The sequence below is a fragment of the Polypterus senegalus genome, chromosome 12 (genome assembly GCF_016835505.1).
Source record: "Polypterus senegalus isolate Bchr_013 chromosome 12, ASM1683550v1, whole genome shotgun sequence".
Lineage (NCBI taxonomy): Eukaryota > Metazoa > Chordata > Cladistia > Polypteriformes > Polypteridae > Polypterus > Polypterus senegalus.
The window spans coordinates 22,524,827-22,549,022 of NC_053165.1; the positions used below are offsets into that span (position 1 = coordinate 22,524,827).

At 41.1% G+C, this 24,196-nt stretch overlaps 1 protein-coding gene across 3 annotated transcripts in view; it reads right to left on the reverse strand.

The window, feature by feature from the left end:
• LOC120541257 (plexin-A1-like) overlaps positions 1–24,196 on the reverse strand; it is a 710,643-nt gene that overhangs the window by 363,219 nt on the left and 323,228 nt on the right. For all 3 annotated transcript variants that reach the window (XM_039772729.1, XM_039772730.1, XM_039772728.1), the window contains one exon: positions 22,706–22,843. In XM_039772729.1, coding sequence (XP_039628663.1) covers positions 22,706–22,843 — 138 coding nt within the window. The remainder of the gene's footprint in view (positions 1–22,705; positions 22,844–24,196) is intronic.

Below are 24,196 nucleotides of genomic sequence, written 5' to 3' on the forward strand. Positions count from 1 at the left end.
AGTAAATGGTTTAATTTCAGTTCATATGTATTTTACATTTGGTTATTCATAGCTTGTCATTTTTGCATAGGGTTGGTTTGGAACTGCAGCAACTGTACACAACTGTGTAAGTTTGGTCATTCTAAGAAAATTAGCAACAGGAGAGTATTAATATATCTTTATATTGGCTAGACGTGGGAGAAGAAACCCACGGCCCCTTCCCAGGTTATCCTTAGGCAGCAGTGGCACAGCGTTTAGGAGGTCAAGAGGTGTTACACAGTGGAAGTATCTGAACATGGTGTTGCTTTTGCCAAAGTGTAAATAAGATGAAAAAGCCTTAATGAACTAGGAACAAAGAGAGAACACCTCTCAAAACATCAGAGCAGCTTATCTATAAAAGGAATGTATTATGACTGCTCTATTAAGATTAAACGTGATCCTAAAAAAAAAAATCAAAAAACATTCCTCAGCCTAGACAATACAGGAAACAGTTGAGGATATGGGAAGTGCTGTAGCCCAGCATGGCATTGGGTAAACTGTCCAAATTTATGGAATTGCACCCTACTGAACTTTTTCAACCATAGCTGATTTGGCAAATGGAACATAACCTCTCCAACTACTGAAGGTGACCATCTATGATCTGGACAATACTATTACTGACAGAGAGGAACATCCCAACATTTTATCCCAATGTCCAAGTTTATCCTGGACTTTCACCATACAAATAGCCAGTTTGACCCAACGGATACCAGCAGTTTCAGTAGCCTATGTGTATTTTGGACAGTCTATTTGCTCACCACTAGTCAGCACCATTGGATAGGGAACAGTCAGTATGTGTCATGTTGACTTTTCCCTTGTTCCATACTAATTGTCAGCTCTGTTCTGTTCTCCTGATAGATTATGACCTTCCATTGCTCATCTGCACCAGGCAGTTTGGTGCAACGGCTAAGACAATGGACTTTAGATTTCTTTTTGCGGCCTTGACCTCACTGTGTGGCCATGAGCATGTCGCATGACCCATCTATGCTCCAGCTGTAAAAAATGTGCAAAAAGGGCATCTCGATCTTGTCAGTGTGCTTGGACAACAATGTCAACCTAACATGAAAGAAGAACAATCTTGAAAAATCTCATCAACCACCATCAGTTAACCTGGTGGCCTTCACAGATAATTGGTTTGCTCATCCCTTGCTCCATATCCATTATCAGGTTTACGCCATGAACCTGATTTTCACAAGTTTCTAGTGCCAATCTGGAGGTCAGTGTCATGTTCTTCAAGCCTCGGGCTTTGATGCTGGGCATTTGCTCATCACTTCTTCTGCACCAGTTCCAAGGGCCACACCATTTGTCCTCTGAAGGTATTTAGGATGTTTTTCATCTAAATAAGTTCTTGCTCTCAAAAAAGTGAGCTGGCTTTACAAATACCTCTAATATGAGACTACATGCATATCCAGTGAGCTTTACAGAGACCCTATTGAGCTGCAGGATAAGGACGGACACAAAAAAATGAAGGCCAGGTTCAAACGCACATTTTTATCGATATTAGTATTTGAATATAAATGTGCAGTAAATTAAGGTGGATCTGCTGCCCTGGAAAGAGCAACTGCCATTTGACATGGAAAACGACAGAAAAACAATCCTACACAAAGCACTCCTGGAACCAAATGATGGACTTCGATTCTGAAGTCGACATCAAATAAATCCTCGAAACAATGGCAATCCAAAACACAGCTGGCCACTTGCATTGTTGGGGAAAAGAGCAGGAGCCACAGTACAAGCCTACAGATGAACGAGAGATGAAATGAACCAGGGCCTTCTGCTTACGCAAAAACATTTTACTCCATAACTTCACAGACATCATCTTGGAAATAAAATCAACCAATAGGCTTAATGGCAGAGTGGTTAGAGCTTCTAGCTCACAGCTTCAGACATTTGGGTTCAATCACTCTCTGGGCTGAGCGTGCACACGTTTTTCTTGTATTTATTTGTCTTTTCACTGGATAGTCCAGCTTCTTCCATCAAAATGACAAGTAATTTAAGTTAGCTGAACACGGGAAAGGTGCTATACAAATAAAATGTATTATTATTAACTGGAGATTTTGATTAGGGAAGATGAGTGTGCTTTACACTTGTGATGGCCGGGAGTCCACGTCATTCACTGTAGCCATTACTGCAGCAACAGGCTTCTGAACTTCACAATCTTTCAATGAAATTAAAAGTCTAGAAAAATAATCTATAGATGGCAAACCTCCTTGCCAATAAACAGCCCTGGGATTGAAGGTTTTTGTTACTTGACTGGAACTTGTAGATCAAATGTTTTGCTTTGGCCCCTGGGGCTCCTGCAGGTTTATTTTCTACGGCATCTCATCGGCAGGGATTTGCGTTTTTCTATCCTCCCTGGCCATCTGACCTTAGCCTCGTATTTATCATTATAGTTATGGGAGACAAATGAATTTAGCAATTTAATCCTTAATCCTTGTTACTTCTTTATCTCTATTATACAAGTGTATATTAATTTATTTCCTATTTGTTAGTAGGAGTAGCACACAGCGTCACCCGGGAATGCAATTTTAAGGCCTAACTATCTAACTTCTATAAATGGGGTTTGTTAAAGTTTATCTGCGCAGACACAAATAAAATTTACTTATTTCAGGGCTCATAATCTCGGAAAAGGGCTCTCTCCTTAAATGTCAATGTACTGAAAAAGAACTAAAACACAAACACACACACACCCGGGTCAAAATTGTGTGTTCCAAAGCAGTCTGGTGTCTCTTCCTGAGAAAGTGGGATACGTGTGCAAAATTTTGTTGGGTGTGGAATTGTAAAAAGAACAAACATACACACGCATATGTTGAGCTTTATATATTAGATTTTCGGCATCTTATTTACTTATGCATATGAAGTTACCCCTTAAGATTTGTAAATTTGACATTCGCAGTTTTAATTATTTGGCCATAAACACGTACATTTTTGGGGCTTGCCGAAAGACTGCAGAAACTCCCAGATGATGTGTAAGCCAAAAATATATAAACAATACTGAAAATAATTTATACGACATCAGATCACATTATATACAAATACTAGTGTTTTTTATTATTTGTTAGTGTAAGTACATATTGTATTGTTAATATTAAAGTATATTTTTGGTAAAAAAAAAAAGGAGCAGTGGGATCTATTCCAGCTAACTTCCACCTTCACAGCTCCTTTAGTGAATCAGCAGATCCAGAAATTTCCTTCCATGTGGACCGCACTCCACGCTCTCTTTTGCTCTCTCAGTCGCTTGCTTCCTTGCATTGTCTCCCTCTCTATCTATTATCTATTTCACTCAATCGCTGGGCTCTACTGGAAATCCGCATAACTGGCTTCTCGGCTCTCACCTTTCTCGTCCTCACACTTACTTGCTCACTTCTCAATTTCCTTTCTTCCCTTTCTTACCTGCACCATTTCTTATTAGTATAGCCAAAAACAGTTGACGCTGTGCCATCGCCACGCAGCAATCAACTCATTAAGGCGAGTGCACAGGCATGCTAGTGCCGGTTAACCAGCGGGGTAAGTAAGAAAACAAAAAGGCAATTAATAAATTAAACCACAAAAATTTCACACTGTGACGTGACATTCCCCACCCACAGTTAACGGGCCCACCCCAAGTATTACTAGCAAATTTTCAGGTTCGTGGGGGAAGTCTTTCACGTTTTCAATCCAAACCATTGCAAATGTGAAGGGGTGACTGTACTTATAGAATTTATTATTATTTTTCTTTTTTACTTCGATTTGTTTTGTAGTTTTTTCTTATAAAGCATTTTGAGCTCCAGGATTTGTATTGCAATATGCTAGAGAAGGAAATGTCGTTGTTGAAAATTACGGGACATCATGTTTAATGTCAAAAATGTTCATTTTGTTTTGTTCATGTGCAATTCTAGATTATGCCTTTCTGGTTATTTACAATAATCCCTGATCCCTTATCGCTCTGTTTAGAGTGTAATCAGATGGGATTAGACTATCTGGTAATAAAGTCCTGCGGTGGGTTGGCACCCTGCCCGGGATTGGTTCCTGCCTTGTGCCCTGTGTTGGCTGGGATTGGCTCCAGCAGACCCCCGTGACCCTGTGATCGCATTCAGCGGGTTGGACAAAGGATGGATGGATGGATGGTAATAAAGTCAATGTGCCCTCCTTTACTTAACTGGAGGAATCGTACTGCATCCTCTATAGCTCTATGGGAAATGATAAGTTAAATTATCTACAGCTAGAAGAACTCTAATTCTCTTTGGGTGGAAAAGCGCAAAGTTTTTGGTTTTTGCAGAATTTGGCAAAAATTTATCAGTCATTTTGTAAAATACGTCTGCTGGGCTCCTACCTACATTTCAGTTTAACTTCAGTTTTTTTTAATTATGATGAGGAATTATTTTATGATGGGTTTTTTGGTATTAAACCTCAATGTGAATTGTATTTGCGTGGGGTTTATAGCACTGCCTGTGATTAATGTATCTTAACTCTTTGGTTTTTCATAGTGATTGTATTTAAGATTTTTCTTTTCTTCTTCATATATCAATGTGCACTTGACTTTTTGTTATAATAAAATAATAATAAAAATTAGAAGCTGAGGGAGTAGGAGAGGCTGCGTTTGATTTACTGCTCTCACTATATAAAAGTGAAATTAAATGCTTGCTCTTTTTTTTTTCTTTTTATTAATAAAAAGCAAAGGAAATGAATTTAGAGAATAGAGCTTTGCTCCAAATGTAATGCAATTTTTTTGGTTTTTTCGAGGTCAGAGTAGAATTTTAAACATTCAACAAAACTCAAAAGATGACTTAAAGTCGTAGGGGGTACCGTATGTCATGCTTGACGACTGCAGTCACTGATGTTGTTCGTAATATCAGTTTATAATACTGAAAAATTGATGGACATGTCAGATTTAGCATGCCGTTCTTCTGGCATAGTCTTGTGTGCCCCTATTTCTGACAGCAAATAGCATGCAGCCTGATTTAGCCGCCGCTAAGGTTAACAGGTACGCCACAACCTTGGCACTTTTGTTTTTTCTATTTTCCATTCTGTCGTGTTACATAAAATACGAGACTTGAGACAGACAAGTCTCTCTTCTGTTGGCGAGGCCCAAAATACCCATGTTCCTAATTCCTTATTGCTGCATTATATGCATTGTATTTCTTGTATTTCTGGTTGGCAGCTCTCATACACACAGAGCTCACGTCTACAAATATGATTTTGTCGAGGCGAGTCACAGACGAGATGAAGCGAGTCTCTGGTTATGTCTGAATTTGTGACTGACCTGCATGGGTGCACACCACAAATGGACGGACTGTTGTCTCCCCCAGGGTTAGATCCTGATTTGCACCTACCACTAAAAGGAAACACTTTTGTGACATTAGGCTGGATAAGTTGGGTTCAATAATGGACAGATGAACCTCTTGTTGCCCAGTCCAACCAGGGTAACTACATTACATTCTTCATTCATTGTAAAGACATTAGGGAGTTTACAACAAATGGCTTGGCATATACTGCCATCACACACTGGCCATCTAAGAGCTTTTTTTCGTTTTTGCATTTCAAGCAATTCCAGTTAAGCTACACTTCTATTAAGATTCATCTAGGCCCTTTAGGCCAATAATGCTGCTCATTATTGAGGCTCTTCCTGATTGTTTTTCTTAGTAATTGTCTAACCAAGTGCGACAAGAAATGGTCTTTCACGTCCATTCCATACCAAAACATTTTCCTGTAAAGCAACATAAAATTCAAGCAACTGCCAATCGAGCACTATAAAACATACTCCACCACCTATTAAAGCTTACTTTAACGGCTTTTTAATAGGCTGGCTTAGGCATCCGTAAAAGCTGGAAGGGCTACTGGACCTCATAAAATCTTTTAACTCTGAAAATTTTGATTAGCAAGCAAAAGTAAATCTTCCACAAGTGCCACTCTGGTTCAGAAGAAGGGATAAGCATTTGTTATCGTGGACCAATGAAAAAAAGAAGGGGGGCTTAAATATTAATTTAAATCCCCTGTCTGCTGTCGTTTCTGAAGGTTTCTTTCTATCTTCTTTAAATAAGGCTGTCAAGTCATTCATTTTCAGAACCATCATTCTTAAACCAGTTGTAGGGTCACAAGCAGCCAAAGGCACATCATCGGACGATGTGCTGGGCAAACTGAAGCACTCACTCAATCTCACTTAAAATCTTACTGGCTCATTGAAAAGTCATTAGCCAATCAGAACACGTCAGTAGAATGTGGGAACTTACATGGGAGATGCACATATAAAACAATCATGGGCATTGGAAGAACATGGACATTGCTGTCAATACTAAATTTATATTACGGTCACTACTCTGTGGGAGTTATGCAAGTGAGTTTCTTATTAGATTGTATACACTATAACAATATATTTGGACTTGAGCTTAGATGGACACTGCAGTTAATACTGAATTTATACTACAGTCACTAGTCTGTGGGAGATATGCAAGTAAGATTCTTATTAGATTGTACACACTTAAAAATAAATTAGGACTTGAGCTTAGATGATTAATTAGTGTGTTGTAATGATGCCGAACCAACCAACTGTACAAAACTCCACCAGTTCTCCTCACCTCGGTCGACAGCTTATTTCTATTGTACCAAGCACATTATTTAATAATAACTCAACCCACATACATCTGTGTTTATCACAGTGCCAGAGAGTGGAAATGCATTGCAAGTTGGTGGGGAAAACAGTTAAGTATTTCACTGCACTCCACATACTACTAGGCCAGAGGATGAACCTACTATTCTATGAGTAGTTAAAAGCTATGCTAACCACTGTGACTTTGTGCTGCCCCAAAGTGGTTATTTTTGGAGAACACCAGAAAATCACGACCTCCACATCAAAGATCCTATAACAGAAAAGACTGAATGATCATCTTCAGGTAATGAGTGAGCAAATGTCTCAAGAAGAAGAATGCAAGTACTTTGAGGTCTTGTTCTGAACTAAGGGAAGAGATGATAATGCAATTAAGCAACGGATTGGGGCAGAGGCCTACATTTAGGGAAGGAGTACTAAACTGTGATAGTGAAGTGGGAGCTATGGAAAAAGTTTCTATTTACTGGTCAGTCTACACCTCTATGTTATGGAGAACACTGTGGTGACCAAAAGAATGAGACTCTTCTGATTCACAAGGAGACTGGAAAGTACAGGGTGAGTCAAAATTATGTTAACATTTGAATGGTGGAAACAATTTATTCACAAAACATACATCATATGTGCAAGATGATATACAGGAATGTCTCAACCTGTTCACCAACATGTTAAACACATGTACCATATGTGGCACATAAATTGTCCACAAAAATTGCCTATAAGTATATACAGTACATAGCAGTACCATTAGTGTTAACATAATTTTGACTCACCCTGTAATTTATGAATGACAGCTGGGAGATAGTGGAGGCAAAAATCAAGAAGCATTTCAGTAACCAAGAAGTCTACCTCTGAAAATTAAAAGTAGTAAACAAACAGAAAGACTCTTTACATGGAATTGTGCTTTTTTATTGAAGACAGGACTCTTGACCAATAAATGAGGGGGCTACTTTCATTTTCTGAAGGTATACATGCATTTTGCACATGGTTTGATGTGTGGATTATATGACACAAGCAACTGGACAATTTTGTATTGTTTGCTGTTGTCCAGCATTGGGTCCCCTTCTATTAGAAATGTGTGAATTACATGACATGAGTAATGTGAGGGGAAGGGGAATGAGGGGAAGAAACCTGGAAGAAGTAGAACATGATAGACAGAAGTGGAGGAAGATTTATAAAAGGTGAGGGCGCAGCATCGAAGATGACAGAAGCATGGCTAACTTCATAACTAGTATTCCTTAAAGCTAGAAAGTTTCATGTTGCCAAAATTGAGATGTAAAGGAGTTGCCAACATGCACAAAGTTTATTCGTCTTTGGATATCTAGTGAATGCATGCATTGATCTTTAGACATCATAACCCAAGCACAGTCCGAGTATTCTGGGACAGGTCACCAAGGCAACCACCAATGCTAACGTGGAGAAAATGGTTACGTCAGTAATAATGCAAAAATGGCATCGAGTTATAACTGGAAAAATGTGCGACTCCTTACAAAAGTTTTCTAGGAAAAAATAAATTAATTTCTTAGGCAGAAAAAAATAAACTCATATTTGCCAAAAAGGACACTAGAAATGTCACAGAAAAGTTTAATAATTATCAGATCACAACAGCGATTATAAATAAAAGTGCTTGAAATGAGGTTCCCACACAGGGTTGTTGGCCTTATTTTCTGTGACAGGTTGAAAAGCTCAGCAGTACAGGAGAAACTGAGAGAAGCCAGATGGAGATAAACCCATGGGAAGTGACCTGGACACATAACTGGTTCTTTCCATGGGTGGTTTATAAAGTAGGGCAGACTGCAGAAGACACAGGGACAGACCCAGGGCACAATGGAAGGACTAAATCTCTGGAATGGCCTGGAAGCCCCTGGGAATTCCCTTGGAGGAGTTGTAGGTATCTGCAGGGGACCGGTTGGCCTGGTCGGCTCAGCTCAGTTCTACCATGAGCCTCATTGATATAAGCCGAGTTAAAATACTGAAGATGAGAAAACATTCAATACAGAACCTTTCATAACTGGATATTCACGAGAGTTGCATTATCATACAGTAGGTTTATATTTTCGATTCTTACACTCGTTCTTTGGGTGCCAATACTCGATCAGTCTGTTTTTGGTATTAGTTATATGACCTGATCTCTTCATATGGTAATTTAGCCAGGCCACCTTGTACTACCACAAACTCAGCACTTTGACTCCCTTCCACAATCCATACGCTTCACAGTCTTTATTTAAAGATCCACCCGGGACACTAAATTATTCATTTTTATGTTAGATCAGCAGAGGATTTCTCCACCGCCCTCACTCATTCATCTCGAGCTACAGTCCAAAAGCAATTACACATGCATACATTTCAAAGTATGACGCGCACTTAAATGTGCACACACACTCACTCTCTCCCTCTCTCTCACACATACATACACACACTTTTGTGAGTTCACATGCAAAATTCATTGACCACTCAATGAAATACAGCGTCTAGCCACTACACATAAATCTGATGGGCGCTAATCGAAAATTTTTATTCCAGCATTAAACAGACAGTTTAATATCCTTCAAAGAGCTACAGTTTTCAGCAGGAGATGTATGACACCCTATCTGGAACTTTTAATTAACTGGTTCAGAATATGGGAAATGGTAAATTGCTCTGTCAGGTTTAGAAATGGAGCTTTTGAAGGTAGAGGTGCCACTCGGTGCGGCTTTCACAGCCACTATTGTCCACTGTGTTGGCGGAGTTGAGGTTGGAGAGATGAAAGAAAAAAAAAAAAAACATTGAGTGGTGGAGACCTGCTTTTTGTTTTTAAGTGAATGGTCGCCCATTTAGATCAAGCGGCATGACTGCTGGAATATACTTTGGCTCACCGAGATCCTAGCCAGAACAAAGCAAATGTATGGATATATGAAACATCATTCTGATCACAAACTCAAATTTGCTGTAAACTGTATCAGCCTGCGAAAAAGAAAAACGAAACACTCCCCTTATATAGCACCTTTCACAATAGCTACAATCCACATGCTGTTTAAGACCTGCTTAATAATTGAAGCCCGCCTACCTGCCGTCTGAAATTTTACACAGCAGCTTGCACAGGACTTCCGAGAGATGCCTCTTTATTTACTCAACAATAAACTCAGCTGCTCCTTGTTTTCAATCAATGGATGTCTATTTCCCAAATAAATCTGTTCTGTATGTCGCTCAGATCCATCTCCCATTCGCACTGCATGTCATTGGAATCTCTGTCACAGTGACTAAGCGTTAACTTCAAAAGCTGTTATACACTGAGCTCTTGCTCGCCACATGGCAAAAAAAGGAAAGGTTTGTGTTGGAAAGAGAACAACACGCCATAATCAGGCCCACTCAGCCCTCATCAGGGTCGTGGGAAGGCAGAGGATGTCCCGGCAACATCAAGAGGAAGGCAGCAACCGACCCTGGATGGGATACCAGTGCATTGAAAGATACAGCATACTCAAGCAAATCAAATAAATGTCAGCGGATTTGAAAAGTATTCAGACCCCTTCACTTTTGACACATTTTGTTTTGTTACTGCCTTGAGCTGAAATCATTTAAATTCATGTTTTATCCAACATCAACCAACACTCAATATCCCAGAATGACAAAGAGGATTTTAGAAGTATTTGGAAATTTATTTAAAAAAAAACAAAAAATATCCCATTGACATGAGTGTTCAGACCCTTTGGTATAAAACTGAAATCTGACTGAGCTTCTTCCCATTCTGCTGATCATCACTGAGATGTTTCTGTAACTTGTTCAAAGTCCACTTCTAGTCAGTTCAATTGATTGGATTGATTTGGTAAGGCAAACACCCGTCTACAGAAGGTCCTACAGCCGACTTCAAAATCAAGTCATGAGGTTAAAGGAACTGCCTGCGGAGCTTAGAGACAGCACTGCGTCGAGGAACAGATCTGGGCATGTTAATATCCAAATACTGCTTGAAGGTCGTACCCCCTTGATGTAATGTGCAAAGATACACATAAATTATAATGAAGAACATTAATTTATGTAGCAGAATGAGCAGAATGCTGGTGGAGTGCAACATTAAAAATGTATTTCGGGACTCTTCCAGTACCACTATAGCATGCAACATTACTATTTATCTATCTATTGTCACATACATGTGAGTAGGAGGGAGCTGTATGGAGCAAGTGAAGGTAATTCCATGCCAGGCCAGGAGGTGGCAGGGTGCGCTAAACCTTCTTCTGTTGTCTCTGCAGACCCAAAATGGGAAAACCGGTTTGATTCGCTCTGGAAGACACCACTTTTGGTTCAGGTGCCCAGAAACACATCAATTCCGGTTCTGGTGCCCAGAAGCACATCGATTCCGGTTTATGACATCATTTCTGGTCTTGGCATTTAAAGCCACCATATTTCAAACCTTTGAACAGTTCAGTTAGACTCCAACCGATGCACATCAGTACTATTTCCAAAACCCATTTGCAGCCAGGGAAACTATATGGGTGGCTGCCCCAAACCTTTTTGAGTGTGTCGAGTCTAATCATTTCACACTATCTACAGTATCAATCATATAGTGCCTTTTATCCTTCTATCTGTCTATCAATCATATAGTGACTTTCATCCATCCATTTATCTATCTATCATATAGTGCCTTTCATCTATCTATCTATCTAACCTACAGTCCCTTTCATACCCTTGTGTGTCAATCTGCTCTGTTTATGAAGCTGCACCTTTTCTATCCATCTCAGTATTTATTTACAATACAATACAATTTATTTTTTATAGCCCAAAATCACACAAGAAGTGACACAATGGGCTTTAACAGGCCCTGCCTTTTGACAGCCCCCCAAGCCTTGACTCTTTAAGAAGATAAGGGAAAACTCCCAAAAAACCCTTCTAGGGAAAAAATGGAAGAAACCTTGGGAAAGGCAATTCAAAGAGAGACCCCTTTCCGGGTAGGCTGGGCATGCAATGGGTATCAAAAAGAAGCGGGTCAATACAAAACAATACACAGAACAGAACAAATCCTCAATACAGTATAAAAATAAAAACTTCAGAAGTACAGAGTAGAATTTAACAGTAGATGATATCCCATAATATGATTTGGATTTAGCGTAACACCTCTCCTGCCTCACTTTGGTATTTTGCATGGCACCCCTTCTGTCGCTCCGTATCTTATTTTTTACTTTGCATAGTACCTCTTCTATTCCCAAAGAGGTGCAGGTTAGTGTAACTGGCCAGTTGTAAGCACTACGGTGGTCTGTGCACGCGTTCGGGACCTGACATGGTTTGCCATCCTGTCCAAAGCTGCCTCCTGCCTCCTTTTCTGTTGCTGCCAGGATAGGCTCGGGTCCCTTTCGAGCCTGAATTGGATTAAGTGACTTTGTTCAGGTGTCTTCTACCTTCATCTTTCTTTTATTCTTTTCTAACATCTCTCTGTCTTAATCTTTACCCTGCACATTTTCTATTTTGTATAGTGTCTTTTCTATCAATTAGTCAACCACTCAATTTTTCTCTACACATCTATCTCTTCATGTTTAATGAACCAGGGTGCGTTAAGTGCAGTAAAAACAATTGATCGAGCTCGCTGCTCTTCCTCGTTTTCAGACATTGTAATATCTCTCGACTGTCCTGCTAACCAACATTATTTATTTCTACAGCACATTTTTTATAAAAATGTGCAACTTCAAGTGCTTCACAAATAGTTAAAAAAACAAATTACAATTACATAAACAAATGGGCAAAAGTGCAACAATCTGTGACAGAAAAATAAATAAAGAGGTGAAAAAAGTCCTTCTTTCAGTGTGCAAATTAATCCTCATATACAAAATGAAGGATTTGTTCTTTTTTTCACAGCCAGGACACCTGGGTACTGCATATGCTGCGGTATTTCTAGGTGAACAAGCAGCTCTTTCCCTTCCATTTTTCTCATCAAGTTCTTGAAGCTCATCTGCCATAATCTATATCTATTATTAAAATACTAAAGAGGTTACACGGAGGGTAATTTCAATATGAATGTTATTATCGAGGCAGCTGTCTGTGTACAGAGGGGGTCAATGTTGAGACTCAACTTGCAGAACTGAACTTCAATTAGTGCTCCAAGCCACTTTTCTTCAGCACAGGATCAAAAAAGGCAACACAGCTGAAGGCGGCAGCTTTGGGTGAAAAACTGAATCCAAACCTGGACAGGCTGATTGTCCATTCCTGGGTACACACATGAAAACCACTATGTACCCTCGCATTTAACCCAGTCAGAACAAACTGAGACTTTGGAGAAATCTTTAAACTGTAAAACAGCAATCCTACATCCTGTGCCACCACGTTGACTGCATTCAAATGATAAGACTGTAAAATGCTTTATAAAGAGTGCTGATCACTAAAAAAGCTGCAATGAAATGTATCGATAAAGGCTGTAAGTAAATGGATGCTTGGAGGCACTATTGCCCCTTTTAAACCCAACAGACACAAGTTAAAAGTACCAACTTCTCTAACCATGCCTCCAAAGCAGCACAGCCACAACAAACACAATAATCTTGCCCTCCACACCTCCCAGCAGCCGTCGTCTACTTCCTCCCGTCTCAGGCATGGCTTGCCGAGTCTCCAACAGTTCTTTATATAGTCCTTGACTGGTCAGATGGAGAACTTGAGTTTTCTTGACAGCCCGGAAGTACTTCTGGGCTTCTGCCCACTAGAACTCCCGGGCAAGGTGAGCACTTAGACTCCTACTATCTTCCCACAGCATCTCCTGGTGGCACCCATGTTACCCAGCAGTGCTGTGTTGCCGAACTCCATTTCCCATAGTGCCCTGTGGGAACCTGGGACACCGCTAAAGTCCAGGGGAGCTGCCATCTAGGGTCTTGGGGAAGGCAGTTTACTAGAAAAGCTGCCTTCCCCTATCCTTCCATCTTAGCGGCGTCCTGGCCGGGTTGAGCTGCCAGCCATCTCTTACAAGGCTCCCTAATGGAAAAACACATACCAAGTTCATCCATAACTATAAATACAACAGAAGAAGAGATGTAAACTGACACAATCATGAAAGCTTAATATGTGTGTCAGTTCAAGAATACAATTCAGATCTGAAGAGGAGAGCAAAAAGCTCTTTAATAGGCTACTGATGTAAAGAAAAAAAGCACAGGGTTAGATGGGATCACTTTTGTGTTTTAGTAAGTACATGTGCAGCACTATTTTAGATGCACTATAAATTCTGGAAGGTCTTTTTGGGCAGAACAACACACCAAGAGATGCAGCAGCCCAAAAGAGAATATAAAAGTATGGAGCAGCTTCTCCGCATCGTTCATTGACAGAGATGATGCGGGTCAGGACTGATTTCTGACTTGACAGAAAGATCTGTTAGACACTGCAACAACATACAGTAGCTACTACTACTATTATCATCACCACTTGAGCTGGAATGGCCGGTGAGGGGACCATAAGTATGGGCTGTCCAAGTTCAAGTTCAAGTTTTGTTGTCATGTGCACAGTAAGGAAACACGTTTCCCAGTACAATGAAATTCTTTCTTTGCTGTCCACACTAAATGACAATGGTTGACAAACCAACGTATAAAGATAAACCTAAATAATAAGTAGCAAATAAATAATAAGTAACAAAGGCAGCATAAAGTATAAAAAAACTGAATAGAAGTATAAAGTGTAATGTGCAGGTAGGTGTGTGATGGACAGTCAAATACAGCAGTGTGAGGTAGATAGAATGAGGTGAGCCACGGTTATAAACTCCAGTCAAGTTATTTAGGAGTCTAATGGCCTTGGGGAAGAAGGAGTTCTTTAGCCTGGAAGTCCTGTATTTCGTACTTCTATACCTCCTGCCGGAGGGTAGATGTGTGAACAGTTTGTGTTGGGGGTGGGTGGGTCCCTGTCCCTGAGGATCGAGGCAGTTCTCCTGCGGACTCTGCAGTTGTAGATGCTCTGCAGAGAGGGCAGTGGGGTCCTGGTGATCTTCTCAGCAGTTTTTACCACTCTCTGCAGGCGTCTGAAGTGCATAGCAGTAGTGTTGTCGTACCACACTGTGATGCAGCTGGTTAAGATGCTCCCAACAATGCAGCTATAGAAGCTGGCGAGGATCTTAGTCGACATACCAAACTTCATCAGCATCCTCATAAAGTAACCACTATTGAGCCCTCTTGACCAGCTGTGTGGTGTTCAGTGTCCAAGTGAGGTCCTCACTGATGTAGACGCCCAGGTATTTAATGCTGCTCACCCTCTCCACTTCAAGCCCTCAGATGAACAGAGGCCAGTGAGGTCTCCTCTCCTTCCTCATGTCCACTATCATCTCCTTTATCTTGTCTTTGTTGAGGGTGAGGTTGTTGTCCTCACACCATGACACCAGACTGGCCACCTTCCTCCTGTAGGCCGTCTCGTCCCCACCAGTGATGCATCCTATCACTGCGGTAATGACCAGATGTGTAGACAACTAAGGAAACTACACTTGGGAAGCGTAATCAGACCTGACTGAGTCAGTCTTTGAGTTCTTAAGGACAACATGGACCAGCTTCGTGGTATCCTCTGTCACCTGTTCAGTCTGTCATTAAGGCTCCAGAAAGTGTTGTTGCCTTCAAAAACATCTTGTTTCAAAGAAGACGGGGGCCTCTTCACTTAAATGTTCCAGACCAGTGGCACTTACATCTCACATCACGAAGACCTGAGCAATACGAGTCCTCATGTGGTAGACCACCTGGAGCCACTACAGTTTGCCTATCTGACAAAGACTGGGGTGGAGGATGCAATTATCTATGTGCTCCAGAAGGTTCATTGTCACCTGGACAAAGCTGACAGCACTATGAGGATTGTTATTTGATTTCCTCAGCACCCCCAGCTGCCATTATTCCCTTTTCTGCCGCTTTTGGCTTCTTTAGGGTAACGCCATCTACAGGCATTACATCCTCAGCTTCCTGTTAAACACAAGACCATCAGAGTGCTGCTCTGACTGATAATGATCTTCAAAGGCCTGTTACTTTAGAAGACCAGAATAAATTCCCTATAAAACGAGATACAAGCTGTAAAAGACTGTTTTATTTAACTGCATGAGGGGCCCCCACCATTAAAGCAGAACCCCGCCAAAACACACAAGGAAAGCCACCAGGGTGTCTTCTGGCTATCAGCCTCTCCACTCCATTTTTCTTCTTCTTCTCTTTCTGTTATCAAGATCAAAAGCAGGACGAGACCTTAATAAGTCCCAGCTGCCAGGGAAGCTGGAGAATGATGCTGCTCGGAAATGAGCGAGCCAACTTTGCGACCCCTCTCTGCAAATACCTAGCCTAATAAAATGGAAAAAAAAAACCTGTTGGTTTGCTTAAATTATTATATAGCGCATATCCATCACTTAGTTATTAAGCATGAAGATTTAAAGGCAAAAATTAAAATCAAAAACACTGAAGTGAATGAATGGCTCAGGGCACACTCTTTGCCTAAATAACTAAACCAGCGTGAAGATGACTCGGGCAGAGTCATCTGATCATCTTTAGATCCACATTCCTAATTTAATAAGAAGTTGTGCTGCAGTTAATCCAAGTATGCGAACAGCCATGCATGGAAACATCGGAACAAGTCTGACAGAAACCAACGTAAGATAAGTGATGGAAAAAAAAAAAAAATGGAAGAGGTCAGAGAGAACATCAGCAACACAGTGAAGAAGAAAAAAAAGGAGAGTCAAATGCAGACAGATCTTAATTTAAATCACTTTCTGTAAAGCTGGACCACTTCAAAAGTAGGCAGGCAAATAAAAAAAAAAACAAACGTGCTGGACTCTAACGTGTTATTAGTAGCGCAAAATTTACTACAGATCCTTCTCAATGATACATTTCTGTATGAATTTCACACTTTTACAATTTGGGATTCCACACACTTTCAAGCAGACCCTGAGGAAAATGAAAGCTTTGCTGGGTGCGACACCATTGGGCAACTTTCGCTCAAAACTGCCTTGAATCAACCTTTAGTTCATATAGCGTCATTCCCTCTGAGCACTACGGCAAATGGTACATGGACATGGAGCAAAATAAATAAGTGGAGACATTATGAAATAAATACATAATGGAATAGGCAGTAAAACGAATCATTTAATTATTTATACTCGTATATTATTACTGTATATACTCACGTATAAGTCGGGTCTTGAAATCGGAAAAATCGTTCATAAAATCAGACCCCAACTTATTCGGCCATTCAAAAATGCGACACTTATATCTTCTTGGCTCCTCCAATCTCGCATCAGTTTCTCAGACGCATCGAATTGTGTTGCACAAGCGCAATTACCAATTTCTTTCGCCACTTCGACTTTTAATTTAAATCCAGCTTCATATTTTCTTCTGATTGAACGCTCCATCGTAGATAAAGGATGCTCTTACGATAAAGGTATATGAGGGTGTGAGATACAAAAAACACAAAACAGCGCAAAAATTGCTTCTGAATAGTTCGGGTATTACTGTGTGGTCACGTAGGCACAATAATGGGGGAGAGGGAGAGACAGGGAGAGGTTAGGAGCACACGCTTATAAAGCACATTGCCACACCCACACAAAAAAATTTAAAAAAAAGCAGTGTTCTCCGTGGTTACACTCTCAGGTGGGCGTTAGCATATCATAATTTCTTGGACCAATAGCGTGAGTTTTCCACATTCGACTTATATGACCGGCAATGAAGTCTCAGCTTATTCCTGGGAGAACTTATCCGCGAGTATATACGGTAGGTTTTTATGTATTTACTGTCACATGTCCTGTACATTTAAAGTCATGTGAAAAAGTAAATACACCCCAGGAAATGTTTTTTTTTTCTTATTTTGCTTCATTTAAATAAAATCTATTGGTAAAGGTGATACAATATAACAAACATCAAGTCACTACTACATATTTCGTAGGCCATTGTATAATTTAAATAAACATAAATGCAAATTTTGCATGTGGAAGAAACAAAGTCCACCCCTAGATTTATCACTACCTCAAATACCTCAAATTAAAATGATCAGAACCTCATTAGGGAAGATCTTCTCTTCCTTAATCTGCACACATTCAATCCCATTTGCTCTTTGGTATCATGTACAGTATGTGTGATCAGCATGAATGGATTGAAAGAAGGTTACAGATGCCTACGAGTCGGAGAAGAAATTTACAAAGTTCTCCATACAACTGGAAGCCAACCATTCCACCATCCTGAAGATCATCTACAAGTGCAGAAGATTTCAGACAAATGGCAACATATCCAGGCCAGTCCACCCCAGAACGTTCAGCCCAAATGCAGAATGCAAAATGCTGCAAGACATCTGTAGGAATCCCAGAATTTCATCGCAGGACCTACAGGTAGCTCTTGCCACTGATGACGTCAAAGTGTGTGAGTCTACTATTAGAAAGAGGTTGCACAAATTAGATCTACATGGGAGGTGAGCCAGGAGGAAACCTTTACTGTTGAGAAAGAACATCAGGGAAATGCTAAAGCTTCCCCATGAATTCCTAGGACACGAGGACTTTTGGAACAATGTGCTCTGAATAGACGAGGCAAAGACAGGGTTATCTGACCATGGTACCCAAAGACATCCATCCATCCATCCATTATCCAACCTGCTATATCCTAACACAGGGTCACGGGGATCTGCTGGAGCCAATCCCAGCCAACACAGGGCGCAAGGCAGGAACAAATCCCCAGCAAGGCCACCGCAGGGAACACACACCCCCACACATCAAGCACACACTAGGGACAATTTAGGATCGCCAATGCACCTAACCTGCATGTCTTTGGACTGTGGGAGGAAACCGGGGCACCCGGAGGAAACCCACACAGACACGGGGAGAACATGCAAACTCCACGCAAAGACATATTTGGTAAAAAACCAAAGACAGCATTTGACCAGAAGAACTTGATACCAACTGTAAAGCATGATGGTGGCGATGTTATGGTTTGGGTTTGCTTTGTAGCATCAGGGCCTGGGCAGCTCACTATCATAGAATTTATCACAAATTCTTAATTGTACCAGACATTGTTTGAGGATAATGTGAGACCATCTGTGAGAAAATTGAAGCTCATCTGAAAATGGACCTTTCAGCATGAAATGACCGAAAACATAGCAGTAAATAGACCAAGGAATGGCCGAAAAGAAGAAAAAAAAAATGGAGAATTCTGGACTGACCGAGTCAAAGCCCAAATCTGAATCCCATCGAGATGCCGTTGGTGGAACTTAAAATGGGCTGTGCATGTAAGACATCTGTCAAACGTCATATGCCTGAAAGAATTCTGCACAAAGGAGTGGGAAAAACTTTCTCCCGATTGATATTAGAGACCAGCAGACAGTTCTAGAGAACGACTACTTGAGGGGGGCAATGCCAGGTATTACTTTTTCCACAGAGAGAAATGGCATATCCATTCATTTTTGTGTTAAAAGAAGTATTGTAAACTCACATCTGTCTCTTTTTTTCAATTAAATCACCTTAACCTAAAGACACTGATTAAAAGAAGATGAAATCTGGATAAGTCCACATATGTTAAAAGAGAAAAAACATTTAATAGAATTACTTACTTTTTCATGCAACAGTATTCATGTATTTTATTTTTCTGTTTAATTTTTCGTCATTTTAGAGAGCAGTAGCCAGTGAAAAGACTCTAAGAGCTGGAGAAGGCAGAACAACCACCATATTGCAAACCAGTCTGGAGGTGAAAGACCCCATAGTGAATCAATCGACCTTTAAAACTGCTGTGCTCTGCCCAGTCTGACAATGAGCTAAGCCAGTATTGCTGGGAAAAAAAAAAAAAGGTGGCGGATGTGGGGGCAATGTTTGCTTAATCTTAGACGGCAGTCATAACGGAGTAGATACGCTTGAGCACTTGCCAAAGGGTAAGCTATGCAGCAATGCTATCAGTCGACTGCATGTTAAGCGAGCCCACTGCTCTATTGTAACAGACCACCAGCCCCCTCCACCAACCACCCCCCAAACCAGAATCCAATTCATCTACGGCTCTGCCAGATTAATATGATGAGGCATATGAACTTTGCAGAAAAGGGTTAACAGTCTATTTCCTAGAGCCGCCCGAGGACATCCACCTCTCTCCTACCCCTTTAGAAGTGCAATATATTGAATTAGATTGTTCCGAGTAACAAGAGACAGCTGTGTGCAGCCTTCAGGGTTCAGGGTTAAGTAAGCTTCATATCTGCACTAAGAATAAGACAATAATCCTACCCTCCCAATAAAATGTAGCTTTTCATTTTGTGTATTTGATATACTGTTTGCACTTTCATGAACAACAGGTTAAATTTTGCACGGCTCCCCTATACAGTTAGCCAAGTGAACACTCGACATACGATGAATCCCACGGCCTGGTTTGTCCCATGAAGGAAATGTGCATCTCCACCCCCCAACCCCCAACCCCCACTGCTGCCAAAACCTTCACTCCAGCAGGCAGTGCCCACAGCTCACGAATGAGTCAGCCAAGCGTCAGGGAGCCACGCTTCCTTTCACAGATTTGTATCTCCAGTCTCCACATCCATCATCGTTTTATTGACTTCCTTATAGAAGCATCTCTCTGCATTTCAAGTGTCCTACCATAAAGAGCCGATACGGCAGAACCAGAGGTCAGATTTTATTGGCTAAAAAAAGAAAACTGTGCTCCTTTCAAATAGAGCTGTGAAATCTAATGCCAGACCCTCCATTAACAGTATAATAAAGCAAAAAACAACAAAACTATTAATCGGCTACTTTCCCAGCTCCCTCACTCCAAAAGAATAAAACCTCTTCCAAGTCTGTTATGCTAACTGTTACGCTCAACGTTTTTCATAGTGACGCTAACTTACTAACAAGCCACTTGGGCAGATGCTAAATGGCAACCACGTGTTTGCTCTTTTCTCTGTGTGAACGGCGCAGCCAATAAAATCAGATTTATCGTCAGCATTGAATGGTCCCAGACTATTAAAGTGGTCTTTGCTACTCTAAGCCAAAGCAGGTTGGCCACCTCTCCTTAAGATCTAATTGTAACAATGTCCGAGAGCTGTGAACAGCTAATACACACTTTAATGTATCTGTCCATCAACCTGCTGTGCCTACTTAATCAAATTCTGAGGTAGCATGGAGTCAAAGACCAGCCCCATCACCATTGAGCAAACCTAGGTAATCCATCTTGGGACATACGCATAACCACATTTACTGATAGTGATCCCCTTAGGAGTCAACAATCAAACTTGCAAACACATATTGGTGGAAATAGTTGCAGAAAAACCCTCACCATCAGAAAGAGAACATACAAGCAAAAAACAGACAGTGACCAGGATGGAATTCAGAATTGGTCCACTGGTGAGATTAGGCAGGAGAACTATCCACTCCATCACCATACTCACGCTTTTAAACTGTGTTGGACAGGTCAGGTCAGGTTGGGGAGCATGCACTGGTACAGCGTGTTGCCACACCCACCACACGACGAATCAGTTTGGGATCCTGGTTGGCAACTTCCCAGGCAGACATGAAGTCCAGTCCTACCCTCCAGAAATGACCTTTTATCTGCGACGGCCAGGAGTTTTACGTGGATACCTCCTTGGCCTAGTCTAGCCACCTGGGTCTTCAACAATGAGGATCCTGCGAGCCAGATCACTCTTGGAGAATCGTGCCACATGTCCGTAATGCCGTAAGTGACACTCCCTCGTAATGCAGGTAATGTGCCTCATTCAGAACTCCATGACCAACTGCTTGTTGGACACAAAAGTCAAACCAGCAGTTGGCAAAGTTCAACCAAGAAATCCTTGTTTCACTCCCACTCAATACCTTTCACTTTTTCTTTACTCAGGTTTTTCCCTCGTCATTTTGGTCCTGGCCCCAAGCCATCACAGACATGGGCCATATTATCTTCATGAAATTCAGGGTTCTTTCAACCAGTAGGAAAAACTATGAATAATGTGTATAAAGCCAAGTTTACTACCAACAGTGATGCAGTAAGGCTAAAATATTTTGATAATATGCAATACATAATTACCTTTGAAATTTCCACTTTCTCACCTTGGCATTGCCAGGCAACTCAGCCAATAGAAAATAAATGGCTATCTTTACAACAACTTTAGACATTTTATTACTACAACTTTCTTCGAATGAGAAGCATGAATGAGCAGGACTGGACCAGGAATCCAGAGACCTGTTTCACTGTTGGTATTCTCCTTCTGGCCTTGCACATTCAGGTCAGATTGTGGAACATGTACTGGTACAGTGCATTGCTGCACCCACCCCAAAACAAAGCAGCTCGGGATCCTGATTGGCAATCCCCCAGGCAGACATGAGGTCCAGTCCCAACCTCGAGAAATGACTATCTATCTGCTGCAGCCAGGTATTACGTGGTCTGGTCCAGCCACTTGGGTCTTCAAAAATTAGGATCCTACGAGCCGGATCACCCTCGGGGGAATAACGCCACATGGCCGAAGTGCAGTAACTGACGCTACCTCACAATACAGGTAATGTGCCTCATTTGGGACTACATGAGCAGCTGCTCGTTCAACACAAAGTCAAACCAGTGGCACCCAAGGGTTCTCCTAAGATACACAGTACCAAAGGAGTCCAGTCTTCATCTCAGCTCACTGGATAGCATCCATTTCTCATGACCATATAGCAAAACAGGAACCACCAGGACTCTAAAGACTTGGACCTTCATCCTTTTGCAAAGATATTGGGAGCGCCACACACCTCTTTCCAGTGACCTCATGACACCCCATGCTCTCCCTATCCGTCTACTGATGTCATAGTAAGAGTCGCTGTTTATAACAAATGGCTGTCTTAAGATGAAGAACAAGAGGGGAACATGACACAGCAGAAGGAAGATGGAAAGTTCACAGGAAGGGGCCAATATGGTAAGAGCTTAAAGGAGAAATTTGGTATTTTTCAAGTGGAAGTTGTTTCTTCTCAATCATAATATGCAAGATATTAACTTGCCACATGAAATTGTGTTCTAAAGTAAAGCAAACTGTAAACATTTAAATAAAATACCTAGTCTGCTCTTATGTTTTAAAATGGAGGTGAAGGGTACTTGGGTCCAACACGTAGCTAAGAACTACAGATCCCATACATGGAGTCCTCCTAATTTGCAAAATCAGCTCAGAATGACTTGAGCACAGCAGTAAGCACCCACTTGTCAAATACCCCAAGACATTGCAGCTTACACTTGTGGTTTTCCTTACCTGCTTCTCTGTCATGGTGTAGATGTACTGGAAATCCGGACTGAAGAGAAGGTCCCGCAAGATGGGGTTTCCTTCACTCACAACGATATTCTCATACATAAGAGCTGGCTGTGCTGGATTCACAGAGTTCACCAAAATCTGGAAAAGAGAAAAAAAAAAAGAATGGCACAGGTTAAAAAAACGTATAACTACGACGACTCAATAAGCTGGATGGCAACTTATTGAACTGCATGTGATCAAGTCAGCAGTCACACGACATTCATTTTTGGAAATGGACACCTGTCTTTGCCCGGTCTTTAAAATTGCTTTTTTAATGAGCTTTACATCCTGTATAAGCAATTTGCAGTAAAGTCCATCCTGGCATGTCTGACCAATATACAACACATTGCCACTAAGCTGCTGTTCTTTACGTCTAATCATTATTGCTTTCTTGCAAGCTAGATTGCTCGGAGTACGTCAGCTGTTTCTTTAGCTTCCATCCATTTCCTGTGTCCATGTTCTTCAATTCAGAGTTAGGTGGAGGAGAGCCCATTCCAAAGGCATCAGGACCTAGGGAGAAATCGACTCTGCCCGGGACTGACAGTGATAACCCATACCATTCCTTAGTCATCAAATTAAATACTAGAATGTGCGTCAGTTGCCAAGTTACAGACATAATATGAAGAGCATAACCTTCTTTGCATCCACAGTAAAAGAAATAAAACGGTCATCAACCTCAAAAATTGAGCTCTTCCAATCCCTCATCGTAAAGCAGTGTGATGAGGTAAAACAGCACTGAACCTTTCAAAATCAGTACATCTGTTAAGAAATAAAGCTCAGATATGTCTTCTTATAAAATACGCTACCGTGGCTGTCTGTTTGTCTGTCCAGGATTTTAAATCAACTGTATCTCGCAAACCGTTATTGACCTGAAATGTGGTACACCTATACTATGCGACGTCTACTATCTGCTTTCAGGGTGATGATTGACCTCCAAGGTTATTCCTCTTTTTATTTATGTTTTATTCTATTGTAGAATCAGCGGCTGTACGGCACAGGAATAGGGGTGCCGTTCTCATCCCTACCACCTTCCCCTACCTCTTCATATCTTAAATCATTCTTGAGGAAGATTGAAGACTTAAGTGCCAACTTAAGTGAAAAATTAAAGGAAACATACTAAATAATTGCAACACAAAAACTGACTTAATCAGTTTTAATGCGAAAAGATGCCGACGAAAGAAGAGAAGAAGCGGGCCGCTAGGGTGGAGAAAAGAAGAGCTGCTCAGGAAGCAGCAAGCGCATCAACCTCTGAGCAAACGAATGGCAAACGTACAGAGAAGGAGGATGAAGAGTAAATATGAATGCTCAAGTCAAGTGTGCCGCACAGCCACCCTGCTGATAACTGCCGAGAGTTGATTCTACAATAAAATAAAATAAAAATAAAAAAAGAGGAATAACCTTGGAGGTCAATCACCCCCAAAAAGCGGATAGTAGACTTTGCATAGTATATGG